This window comes from Sinocyclocheilus rhinocerous, unplaced genomic scaffold (genome assembly GCF_001515625.1).
Source record: "Sinocyclocheilus rhinocerous isolate Xijiao unplaced genomic scaffold, SAMN03320098_v1.1 scaffold1564, whole genome shotgun sequence".
Taxonomy (NCBI): Eukaryota; Metazoa; Chordata; class Actinopteri; order Cypriniformes; family Cyprinidae; genus Sinocyclocheilus; species Sinocyclocheilus rhinocerous.
The window spans coordinates 546,261-559,751 of NW_015638982.1; the positions used below are offsets into that span (position 1 = coordinate 546,261).

The following is a 13,491-nucleotide window of genomic DNA, read 5'->3' on the forward strand; positions in this document are numbered from 1 at the left end:
AATTTGTTGACGTGATTATTCATATAATGAGGTTTGGCCCATACAAATTACGGGGAGTTTTACCGGAAGCGAATGTAGCAAACATATAAAATACACCCAGTGGGATTTTTTTTTATAGAAGGATTAAAAATACGAGAGAAATACGGGAAAATATTTAAATGGGATGATTGCGGGATAGAATGGTAAAATACGTGAGAATCCCGAGAAAAACGGGAGGGTTGACAGGTATGGTTTGAATGAATCGGTTGAATGAATGAATAAATGACTCATTCATTAAAACAGACATTTGCCGCCACCTACTGGTGGTTTAGTCATATTTAAAAGTATCATTGTAATGAATTGAAACAAAGTAAGAATTTGATGTGAAAGATGACGCATTTAATAAGGTTAGGGGAAAAAAATGACCATTTATAAACAGTGGGAAATGACATCTGTTTTGTTACATACAACAACTAATTTTAAGTTAACTATTTCTTCCTCTTTCCAGTCACTGAGCACTTTATTTTGAGAATTGTTTAAGTGAGAGAAATCTGTCTTAGTCTAACTTAGTCCAGATTGGGGGTATTGTAATGTTTAATAATTTCTTTTATTATGTAAAGAATTTTTGCATTGAAATTTGCATAGATTTTTGTTTGCATATGCTGTCAATTATAGTTCTTAGAAAGAAAATCGGAATCGGCAAAAATCGGTATCGGCAGATCACACTTCCAAAAAATCGGAAATTAGAATCGGCCAAGAAAATTGCAATCGGTTCATCTCTACCAAATACATTAACATTGTCATGTACATTACCATGCAAATCACAGACAGACAGACAGGATAGATAGATAGATAGATAGATAGATAGATAGATAACAAAATAAATAAACCTGGCAGATAAATTGGTTTATGAGTAATAACCTTAACTGATCTCCAAACCTAAAAAACACTAACATTCTTTCTGCTCTATTGCATAAGTCTCATGGAAAACAAATAACGTTTGCTAACGGTTGCCTGTTATATTACAGTACTTAAAATTAATTTGCTTTCCGAACACGGTATTGGGACGCGGCGGATTGCAGGGGGGAGGGGGGAATCACGATGTCGGCTCAACATTGTGATATCTATCAGCCATCGGCGATGGACGATGGCATCGTCTATCAGCCCAACACTAAGATAGATAGATCTATTTTTCAGTCCGTTTAACTTTTTTCCAACTACCAAAATTCTATGAGCAACAAAATCAAAATATCTTCAATTAATTTAATTTAAAATTTTATTTTATTTTATTTTATTATTCCTTTGTCTTAAAGGGATAGTTCACCCAAGAATATTCTGTCATTATTGGAACCCAAATAGTTGACGGATGCCATTGTCGAAGCATTTGCTTGCCTGTCCAGTCATGTATGACAGCACATGTCTGTGTGTGTTTTATGGATGAATAAGTCAGTAATCCTTCTTGACTGACCATCTGTTTGATGCTCTACTCTAGTAACGCTTTGGATACATTTGTGTTTGTGTGTGTGTTCGCTCCTGCTGCATCTTGGAGCGTCTGACTTTATCAGTTATCTGCTTTAATGAAATCGACTGAGATTCAGGTGGTGATTGAAGGTGTCAAGGGGTTAGAAAAGTGAAAGTATGTGTGTCTGTGTAATAGATCTCCATGGCAACAGTCAATGGGAGCGAGTCACATTGATGGAATGGCCTCTGTTGGGTAGATGGGGAAATCAAAATGAGGCAGTTACTATAGCGACGCTCCATTGCAGCTGCCTCTGCATCTGTCTCGCTGTGTGAGTGCGTGTATGTGTTGTTATATCTTGAGGAGTAAGAGCTCATTGGTGTCTAAAGTGACCTAACGACTAGCTATTTACACTCAAAGGATCCAACCATCACCCTCAGATAAAAAAATAAAAAATAAAATGTGTAGTTTCACAAAGTGACTCATCATTTAATCTTTTTGTAGCTCTCACTTACACAACACTCTCTTTCCCCTCATTTTGACTTTTTTTTTAGACATCCGTGACCGCAGGAAGAAACCAGTCATGCTGTTCATTCACGGAGGCTCTTACATGGAAGGAACCGGAAACATGTTTGACGCCAGTGTGCTTGCAGCATATGGGAACGTCATTGTAGTCACCATGAACTATAGGCTGGGAGTTCTGGGTAAGTGTACTTCATTTATTTTCCCATTAACTCTTCATGCAGGTCTGAAATCACAGGAGGCACAGAAACTGCTCCATATGGCAGATCAGATCATTTCCTATTTTATTTTGGGCCTTTTCACACATTTTGATATCATGTTTATTAGGGATGGTAAGCATCGGTGCATCGGCATAAAAGTTAACGATGCAATGCATTGATTTAAAAAGTGTGCATCGGATACAAGTTGGCATTTGTATCACAATGTATAGTTGTTGCAACGTAGGCTCATTGGAAATACGTGCCTCTATTTACATTTCTGCAAAACTGGAAAAACGTACCTACTGTATATGTACGAATCACTGCAGTTTCCAGTTGAAATGAACACTAGAGGCAGTAAAACTCCAACAACTTTTATTCCTTTCCACACAAAGTATGATTTAGAGGAACAGAGTTTTGTTTTATAATGGCTAATTTTCACACAATTGTTTGCAGAATATTATGTTATGACTTCAAAACAATTTTAACATCCTGCGTGATTTGAAAACTGATACTTCTGTATTAAAAACGTTTTAGCGCCACTCTCTGGACATTTCACTTTGAAACTGCCGTGAAACATGCTGTAAAGTATGTAATGTATTTGTTGAATCGAATCGAAATCGCATCGCACTGCATCGTAATGGGGGTGAATCACATTGCATACGTATCTGCTTCATATCTATCTTTAATGTATCGTATCGTTGGTTATGCATTGAGATGTGTATCGCATCGGCCTCAGTTATGGCGATGCACAACTCTAATGTTTTTGGAGGCAGCTTTGGGATTCATGTTTTTTTTATTTTTTTTTATTTCAGTTATTTCATTTTTGTGAGTCAGTTCATTTGGGCATTTGGAATGTTCATGTTTTGTGTATCAATCATGTACATCAAGCAGAAGTTTTTGTCTGATGAAATAATTCACTGATTCATTTTTCTTTTGTTTATATTAACAGTTTGTCATTGACTAGAAATTGTGCAGAGAAGAGGGAATGAGATGCGCATTAAATGCCAGGCAACATTTCCGGTTACACAACACTAATGTGGGGGCACTTTTAGCGGTCTGGTCAAGATAGTTAAGTTTTAGTTAATGGTTAAATCTGGGTGAATTGAGCCATTGATTTTCTACAGAAAAGAGCACCAGCGGATCCCACAGTGCGCCAATTATAGGCTATAGGTCAATTTCTGCTTAAATGGTCTTATTATATAAGAGTCGCTTAAAGTGAATCCTGGATCAGAATAGCTCCGCGGGGAAGCTACCTGCTATTGTCATTAGACTGAATTTCTTCATTCGTTTTTACCGCAAAGCTGAATACGCATAGTTCAGAAGTGTGAGAGTTTCTTATGGGTAATATGAGGTCTTATGAAAGCGTTTTTAAGTTAAAGTGCTAAATCCTTTCTCATTTCCTCTCTCTTTCTCTCTTTTATTATTTTACAAGACTGAAATATTGAAGAGTGATATATTAATGCAGATTAGCTTTGGCTCTGACGGTTTTATTGGGCCACAGCAGTTAGAAATATATTTTTCCATTTCTTACTTTAACTGCGGCACTGCCCAGAGCGGGGATAAGGCAGCCTTTAGATTTGCGCTTAATAAAAAAAAATGAAAATGAAATATAAAAGAAAGGCGCTTGAGATGTTTAAAGCATTACTACTAAACTGCAGAATGGGTGGTGACAGTTTGTATTCGTAATGCTTGTAATATATAACATACACAAATACAGCTGAAGGGCTGAGGCTGAGTCAGATGGTTCTAAGGCCCTGGGTGTGGTGCTTTAGCATTTTGACTTTCTCTGGCATATTAGTGTGTTATGTACTTGGCTCTGGAGCTTAGTGCAGATAGTGAAGCTTAGAGATGTCAGCCTCTCAGCTCAGTTCTTCCTGCCATGCAAAAGAGAGTGCTTATATTTGTTTGTGAATGTCTTTCTCTCACTGCCTGTTTGTCTTCTCATACACTCAAGACTTTCCCCTCTAGATATAATGCAAAGCACAAGGAATTTAAATTGAGGCAGAGAGAGAGTGTGTGTGTGTCTACATTATTGATGAAAAATGTCTGTCTGGTGTGACGAGCAGTGAAGCCGCATTGGGATTAGTGGTGACCTGTTTATAAAAATATAAATTTGAATGGTACCAAAACTGTTCACGGAGCAGTGCTGCGGAGTAGCTAACTAAAAGTAGAGACACAACTTGATAGCTTGATAGTAGCTAAGCTGTTTTCAAACCAGTGTAGCTATTTCATTTAAGCTATTTTTGGTGACATTGCTACATTCCGCTTTTTTAATATCACATAGTTTGCACATTGATCTTTTTTTATATGCTCTCTTAAATGGTTCTTTCTCTCATGTAGTGGTGGGAAATCTGAACTGCACGTTAAAGTTTAGCAAACTGATTAATTTGGTTAATATAAAACAAGTGGTTCACTTTTTGTGAACCAGTTTGTATAAATTAGGCGGTTCTTTTTTTTACGGTAGCTAACATTTTATCTTAACAAACTGTTTCACTAAACTAAATCACTGATTTATTTGAGGCCCTGTACTAAAGTTCTCATAAGTTTTTTTGTTTGTTTGTTTGTTTTTTTAACACAATATTTAGGTAAACCTTGTTATTCATCACTGTTTTCAACTGAGTTACCGAGTTATAGATTTTGGTGTGTTTTTTAGTTGTATTGGTTGTATTTAATACAAAATTATCATTTCAATTTTAATACTGTCACCCATATTGAGATTACTATAGCTTTTTGTTTTGTTTTGTTTTGTTTTGTTTTGTTTTCTTTTGGTTTAGTTTGTTTTGGTTTTGGTTTTGTTCTGTTCTTGTTTTTTGTTTGTTTTGTTTTCGCACCAGATCAATACTGCTCTAATTGAAATAATAAAGTTTGGGGTCAGTAAGATGTATTTAAAATAAATAAATACTTTTATTTGGCAAGGATGCATTACATTGACAGTGAAGACATTTAAAAGGTCATAAAAGATTTCCATTCCAAATTAATGCTGTTTATTTGAACTTTCTATTCATCAAAGAATTCTATATCAAGAATATTAAGCAGCACGACTGTATTCAACATTGATAATAATATGAGCACCAAATCAGCATATTAGAATGATATCTGAAGAATCATGCGACACTGAAGACTATAGCAATGACATAATATTATTGTTTTATTATATTTTTGATGAAATAAATGCAGACATGGTGAGCATAGGAGACTTCTTTCAAAAACATTAACTCGACGCCTTTAAAAAACTTTAGTGAACGATAGTGTATATAACAGTGTATCCCCCTTCATTGCTTTTTTAGTAGTCTGTAGTTTAGCTAAGTACTTATTTAAAGGGCTCATATGACGTTGCTAAAAAGAACATTATTTTGTGTATTTGGTGTAATGAAATGTGTTTATGCGGTTTAAGGTTAAAAAAAATTTGTTGCGTCCAGTGGGGACATAATTACTGATTATAATGACTTAAGAATACTATAAAATACAGAATACTGTAATATAAAGAATACTGTCTATTTACGCGTTACGTTGCGTATCGCGCCGCGTAAACATAAAACCATGTCTGCATTTGTGATCGGAGAAACGACAAACAACAAGCGCTAATCTACACTGCCCAAAACTCGTGTTTGGATCATCAGTGGCACATTCTTTAAATATGAAAACGTACTTACAGGCTGTGAGTCAGAAGCGCCAGACTGTCCTTGCAAAGTTGGAACTGCCCCACTTTAAATACTACAGCAAGAATAAAAGTTATGCCTTCTTTCTTTGCGTAAACGTTTGGGCGTGATGTAGACATGTGGGGCATGTTTAAATGAGGCTTTTTAGGAGGGCGTGGACGAGTCTTAACTTTTATAAAGAATATCTCTTTGGGTTTGAGACTTTAGTCTTTGCAACTTTAGGGATCTTATCTATGCATGAACAGCTTGTAACACTCCAAAGAGAAAGGAAAACTTGAAATTGCATCATATGACCCCTTTAAAAAGACAGCTTTATTTTAAGTCATTATGTTAGAGTCATGCCTTACCTGGACCTCAAGGACACCTGGTGCATGCAAGTCTCCACAAAGGAGAGATGTGATGCAGGATTTATAGCAGCAATGACAGGACACAATTAACATCAGCACATCTCATCATGCACTGGCAGCAGTGTTCCGTCGTCACGCCCCTCCTCTCCACTATCAACTTCTATCATGAGCCTGGATGTGGGCCAGCAATATGAGCACTGAGGCGACAGTGATTCAAGGAATTGCAGATCCTCTATCATCGTGGGCTGTCATCTGAAATGAGAATGAGTGACGTGACTCAAACTATAATTTAGATAAAACCATTGGCCTGCACACAGTCTGTCACTTGTTCAGTCACAGATGCTTTGCTCATTGGAGTTATGGACTCAATTTATAGTCAAACCACATCCAACTGAAAGAATTCGATTTCATTTTTAGACTTTAGGAAGATTGCATAATTCTTTCATTTAAAGGTTGTATAGTTGCATGGGTCATTTGAAGGTTGTCTTGATCATTTGAAGATTATATATTGGAAGATATTCTTAATACTTCTAGCTAGCTGCCGGAGATCTTTTGTTATAAACATAGTGTTATGCTTACTGTCCAGGGTCATGTATACCCTATAGTCGTTTGACTGGCTTTGCCAAGTGTCTTAGGGGCGAACTGGGATTTCAAAGCAGCTACTGGCCTGTCACAACCATTGAATCAATACATTTTCACAATATTCTGATATATCTTAAATAGCAATAATCACAATGAAAAAATAAGCACTTTTAAATTAAAGTCAATAAAAAACATTGTTTATATTAAATAATCATTAACACTTGAAAAAGTTTGAATTTGTTAATATTAGGCAGTACATTAGGTAACATGAATGATGTCACACCCCCATGGACTGTTTGTTGTGTTTCCTTCCCCATGTGCTTAGTGTGACCGAGTTTCCGTCCTTGTCTAATTGTGTCATTATGTTCAGGTGTGTCTTATCAATTATCCTCATTTACTCTACCTTATAAGTTGTATTCTGTTCAGTGTTTCTTTGTCCGCTCTCGTCAACGTGTACGTGTGTTTATGCCTTCCTATTGTGGATTACCTTATGTGGATTATTAAAGACGATTTACCCTCATCTTCTTCATCTTTGTGCGTTTCTCCCACACCATACCGTGACAGAAGACCAGACCAAGAACAAAGTATAGCAGCGATCTATCTTGCGTTTTATTTTAAATACAGTGTTTTCTTTTGAGTTTTTTTCCCAGGGATCCCATCGATCGTTTATGTTCTGTTTATCAAGACGGCCGTCCCCTGGAGGAATACATCACTGAATTCCTCCCCAGCTCTCGACAGACTTCCCTCGATCCGTGGACTCTTATGGACTGTTTCTGGGATGGTCTGGATGAGGGGATCGCCATGCGGCTGCCACCCGGCGGGTCCAGGTGGACCCTGCCTGATTACATGAACCTGGCCCGGCTCCTCAGCGGATCCCGTCTCCTCGCCACCAACCCAGAAGCCTCATCCATTAGACCCATCAGCCCACCATCATCACCCGTCAAGGCCGTCAACCCAGAGCCCAGCCCACCATCACCCCGCATCGTGGAGCATAAGCCTGAACCCACCACTGACGGAGAGCCAGAGCCCGCCGCGACCGACGAGCCATCGCCAGAGAGAGCGACAGTGCTGAGGATTGTCCCGGAGCCAGAGCCTGTGTCGTCAGACCAGGTGTGAGTGCCGGCTACAGAGCCCGTCACATGGGAGCTCGCCATGGACAGCGAGAGCGTGGAGGGAAGCTCTGCCCCCTGCACCATGGCTGAGGGTGAGCTGAGTTCAGTGGACTGTGATTCAGAAATATATGCAGACATGTCTCCTCTTCTCCTGCCTTCGTCTGAACTATCTGTCTGCCCAGAATTATTTGTCTGCCCTAAACTGTCTGCCAGTGGGATAGCGACCATGGAGGTCGTTCCCCTGTCCGCTGCGCTCCTGGTGTTGGGAGTCACAATCTGGTGTGTGTGGGCAGCACACACCATCCCTGAAAAAACTGTTGCTCACTTTCCTGCCTCTTCCTGTCATCCCTGCTGCTCCAGCTTTGCCACCGCTGGTTCATGTCAGCCCCTCTGCTTACCCTCAGCCCACCATCTGTGCGCTGGATTCGCCGCGGGTCTGTCACTCTCCATCGGCGTCGTGGCTGGAGGATCCCTTGTCACCGCCTCCAGCCTCTTAAGTCCCGGACTCCGCCTCGGCCCTTCGACCCAGCGGCTCCACCATGGCTCCTAGCTCCCTCCTCTCCGCCGTGGCCCGTCAGTCCACCAGCTCTGTCAGGCTTCTCCTTCCCTCCAGCTCCACCTCGGTCCTCAGTCGCTCCGGCTCCACCGCAGCCTTCGAGATCCCCGCCTCCGCCTCGGTCGCCGGAGCCATCTGCTCTTCCTTGGCCCTCCGGATCCTCGGTGTCGCCCTGGCTCATCAGCTCTCCGTCTCCGCCTCGGGCTTCTCCACCACTTGCTCCGCTGCCGTTGGTCGTCACCCCTTCCTCCACCATGGCTCCTCCCTCCATCGGCTCCACCGTGGGCCGCCATCATGGCTGTGGCCTGGGTTCCTCCTGGCTCCTTCTGCTTCCGCCTATCTCCTCCCTGGCTCCTTCCTCCATCTCCACCCTGGACTCTGGTTGTCGTCCTCCTCCCGGGTGTACGTCCTCCGCCGGAACCTCCTCCAGTATGTGTCTGCCCTTTTTCTCTGCGGTGCGAGGTCGCGCCTTCCGGGAGGGGGGCGAACTGTCACACCCCCATGGACTGTTTGTTGTGTTTCCTTCCCCATGTGCTTAGTGTGACCTAGTTTCCATCCTTTCCATCCATTCTAATTGTGTCATTATGTTCAGGTGTGTCTTATCAATTATCCTTATTTACTCTACCTTATAAGTTGTATTATGTTCAGTGTTTCTTTGTCCGGTCTCGTCAACGTGTACGTGTGTTTATGCCTTCCTATTGTGGATTACCATTAATTAATGTTAATTCACATTAAGTTGAACTATTATGAATGGACATGCTATATATATATATATATATATAAATTAACATGTGGTAAAAAAAAAAAGGTTTTCATTGTTAGTTCATGATTCTTAATGCATTACCTAGTGATAAATATTAAAATACTTACCGATAAATATTTATTTTAAAGTGTTACAAGGTGAAACTTCAATTAGATCAGGCAGTCTCATTGTTCAATCCTGGATTAATATTATTTCTGTAATAGTTTTTTATGGAGTATGTAACAATTTATTGTAATTCTATGTGATTTCACTTGTGCTATTCATTTGGCCTGTATTGTATTGTTTTGCGTTGTTAATTTATGATTCTTAATGCATTAACTAGTGGTTAGCAATTGAACCTTATTACAAAGTGTTATAGAGTATAACTTCAGTTAGATCTGGCAGTCTTGTATTTGAACCTGGGATTAACTTCATTTGTATTTTTTATGGAGTATATAACATTAGATTGCATTTTTATGTGATTTTACTGGCTTGCCTGTACTGTATTAACATAATATTCAGTGAATATTCAAAATTAGTAGTTGAGTAGCACAGCTAAAAGCTACAAGAGCCAGTCTAAGGATGACAGAACTTTAAATCTCCTTTTATTTCTTTGTATGTGATTTGTTTAAATTGGTTTTGACGACTGACCCACAAGTCCGTTAGCTCAGCTATAGCTCAGTTTCGCACATATTTATGTCTGAATGCCTGTTATTGTTAGTATTGAGTGTCTGTCTATGTTTGTGTGTGCATTGGAAACCCTCTTGGATCCAATTTAGCTAAACTAGAGTTCATTATTTTTATAACATCTGTCACATATTATATCTCTTGCACAAACACACAGACACACATAGTGAAAGGGCTTAGGGGGAAAAGAAGCGATAGTTATAAATTCCTTATTTACATACACGTCTTTCTCTCTCTTTAGCCTTTCAGGAAGTTCTGCCTGTCTTTTCTTACCCTGCTGCTGTTTTTTCTGAAGAAAGCCTAAGTAGACTACACCAGCATTCATCATTGCTTTGACACCATCACTTGTTCATACATCTTTTCCCCCTCCTGCTATACTCTGTTTTTGCTCTGGTGAAGCAGAAATACCTCACTAACTATTAATTAGGAGTTTATTGAGGTCAATAAAGTCATAGATTATACATAGTTAACAGTAAAAAGTGGTCCCCAAGCTAAAGTGTGACCAAAATGAACACTGAAAAACGTCTCGGTTACGTATGTAACCCTCGTTCCCTGAAGGAGGGAACGGAGACGTACGTCGAACGTGACCGACTGAAAGGGAACATTTACTAATACACTATTAAATCAAAAGTTGTATTTGTTAGTATTATTTAATGAACCTGAGATAACATGAATTAACGGTGAACAGTTAGTTGATGCATTATTAGGTGATGCATTATCGTTTACTAATGGGACCTTAATATGTTTTTAAATAATACAATTCTCGACATTAACAAACCATTAACTATTACTTTTGCCTCAATAAACTCCTAATACTTAGGAAGGCAGTTGTTAAGTTTTGGTATTAGGTAGGATTGTAGAATATCTGCTTCATAAGTACTAACAACTAATAACAACTGGGGAAGTCGTGGCCTAATGGTTAGAGAGTCGGACTCGTAACCCAAAGGTTGCGGGTTCGAGTCTCGTACCGGCAGGGATTGTAGGTAGGGGGAGTGAATGTACAGCGCTCTCTTCTACCTTCAATACCACGACTGAGGTGCCCTTGAGCAAGGCGCCGAACCCCCAACTGCTCCCCGGGCGCCGCAGCAAAAAACATGGCTGCCCACTGCTCCAGGTGTGTGTTCACGGTGTGTGTGTGTTCACTGCTGTGTGTGTGCACTTTGGATGGGATAAATGCAGAGCACTAATTCTGCAAACCACGTCACGTCACTTAATAGGCATGCTAATAAGCAACTAGTGAGAATTGGTCCCTAAACTGAAGTGTTACCAAATACTTTAATGACAATGTGATTTTCCTTTGCCTTTTTCTTTTAATTTTGGGGTAAAATATAACCTGGACATGTTCTTGACATGTTTTATGAGATTCATCACCAGATAAAGCAGAACGAAAGGCTGAAATTTGTATTGTGTTGCTTAGAACTGCAATTTTAGTGCTGTTATAGAATCCTGCTGTCTGTCACACACAGACTGAGCCTCCCTAAACTGAAGTGTTACCAAATACTTTAATGACAATGTGATTTTCCTTTGCCTTTTTCTTTTAATTTTGGGGTAAAATATAACCTGGACATGTTCTTGACATGTTTTATGAGATTCATCACCAGATAAAGCAGAACGAAAGGCTGAAATTTGTATTGTGTTGCTTAGAACTGCAATTTTAGTGCTGTTATAGAATCCTGCTGTCTGTCACACACAGACTGACATTTAATCAACAACTAGAAGTTTATGAAGAGTAATGACATTCATGGGGAAGGTGGAAGCGCTGATAGTTAGTGGGGGGGGTCTTATTTACGTGTGAGCGTGTGTCCTGACAAGGTTGAGGGAGATATTAAGACGTGAACGAAGAGCCAAATTCCAAATCCTGACCATCTGGGCAGTTTCCATAGCAACCCAAGGCAGAACAGATAAGCAGAGGCCTCTTGACTCCAAGAGTGTGAGTGAGGGAGAGAGGAAGAGATGGAAAAAAAATCAAAAGTGAGAGACTGAAAGATCAGGGAGGAAAAATAATGAAGGAGACAGAGATGGAAGGATGACATAAATAAGTGGTCTGATCTTGAAGCAGTGAGTTGCACTCCTGCACACACACACACACAAACACATTACTGATTATGCAAGAAACACATTTCTCATCATGTGTTTCATCCATTTATTTGGGTTACTTTTTTATTTGCTCTTTTGCCCTCATCACAAATTTTCTTGCAGTCGCTCCCTTTCCCTTCATTATCTATTGCCTGGTTTTCCAACTTCCTCAGCGAGATTTAAAAAAAGATTAATGGCGCTGATGGATGTATTACACCTTAGACATGTTTTCTATAACTTCCTGGAAACTTATGGCTCCATTATAGTTGGAGATAAGTTTCCTAAAGCTTCTGACAGACAGGAGAGAATTCACTCGGATTTGAGCAACTTTGCTTCAAACAGCTGACACAACTTTTGTGCTTATAGAGCGAGTCTGTGTTCGGATGTTGGAGTTTTTCCTAACCTGTGGGAATTACAGCCTTGGATTTTAAGTGGGTACAGAAGGAGACAAGGCCCATATGTATCAGCCATCTCTGGGTTTGACTGACGGTTGAATTCAGCGTGTCGTCATATGGGGATTTTGTAGATGTATTGGGATCTAGAAAAAACACAGACCCTAAAACAATACTCTAGCTATTTTTTTATACATATATTTGTAATTTCGAGTTAGATTTTCACCGTTCTTTCCATTAATCATCAAAATTCAGTTTTAGCTTTTTTTGACATGTGATATGTCAGGTGATATGAGTCAGAATGTGGAGCAAATGAGCACTAAAGCTCAACATGTCAAACCATGTGTTCTACGCTCAGCCATGGCTATTTATATTAGAACATAATTTGGTGGCTTTATAAGTATCACATTAATAAAAAGCTATACTACCTTAATGAAATCTCAATATCACTTATGTGATTGTTTGAGATAGATATGCCAAAATAAATAGCAAAAGCAATATATTTTGTTAAATTTCAGGCAAATTTTTTTTAAATTGAGTAACTGACACTGATCAGATTAACTGTTCATTTCCATGTCAGTAGTCTATATCTCACGCAAAGAGAGGGAAACCTGCATTTCATGTTTTCTTTATAAAAGCATACAGGTGTATAAAGATAGTAAATGTTGAAATTAAGTGCAATTTGTGTGTGTGTAGTCCTGGTATTCCCTACGTTATGGGGATGACTTTTTTTTTTTGGTCCCCATGAGGAAACAAGCTTATAAATCATACAGAATGAAGTTTGTACAGTATAAAAACCATTATGGCTATGGAATATCCCTATACAACATAGAAACCCAACAGGGCTGTTAATGTTTAATGTTTTGTGGGATTAATAAGGTTTCTGTTATGTTTTGGTACTACCATTATGGTGAAAAGTAGAGCTTGTGGTTGTGTTGAGGATGGTGTCCATAAGCTTCATGTAGCTTTATTTTAAAAGAGTTTTTAAAAAATGATCTCTCTTTTTATAGTGGATTCAAACGAAAAAAGCTCCCATAAATATTAGTTTTTAAATTGGTTTGCTCAGATGATTTGTATTACATTAACTGGATTGGTTGTGCATTGAACTGACATTTTATGTGTCATGGTACTAAATGTAGTTATTCAGTTTTTTACCTACATTAATTATTCCATTAATA

The 13,491-nt window shown here is 39.1% G+C and overlaps 1 protein-coding gene across 1 annotated transcript in view; it reads left to right on the plus strand.

The window, feature by feature from the left end:
• The window catches only part of LOC107750775 (neuroligin-2-like), a 166,232-nt gene that overhangs the window by 100,637 nt on the left and 52,104 nt on the right, over positions 1-13,491 (plus strand). The window contains exon 4 of the mRNA XM_016566301.1: positions 1,993-2,142. Within this exon, the coding sequence (XP_016421787.1) occupies positions 1,993-2,142 (150 nt within the window). The remainder of the gene's footprint in view (positions 1-1,992; positions 2,143-13,491) is intronic.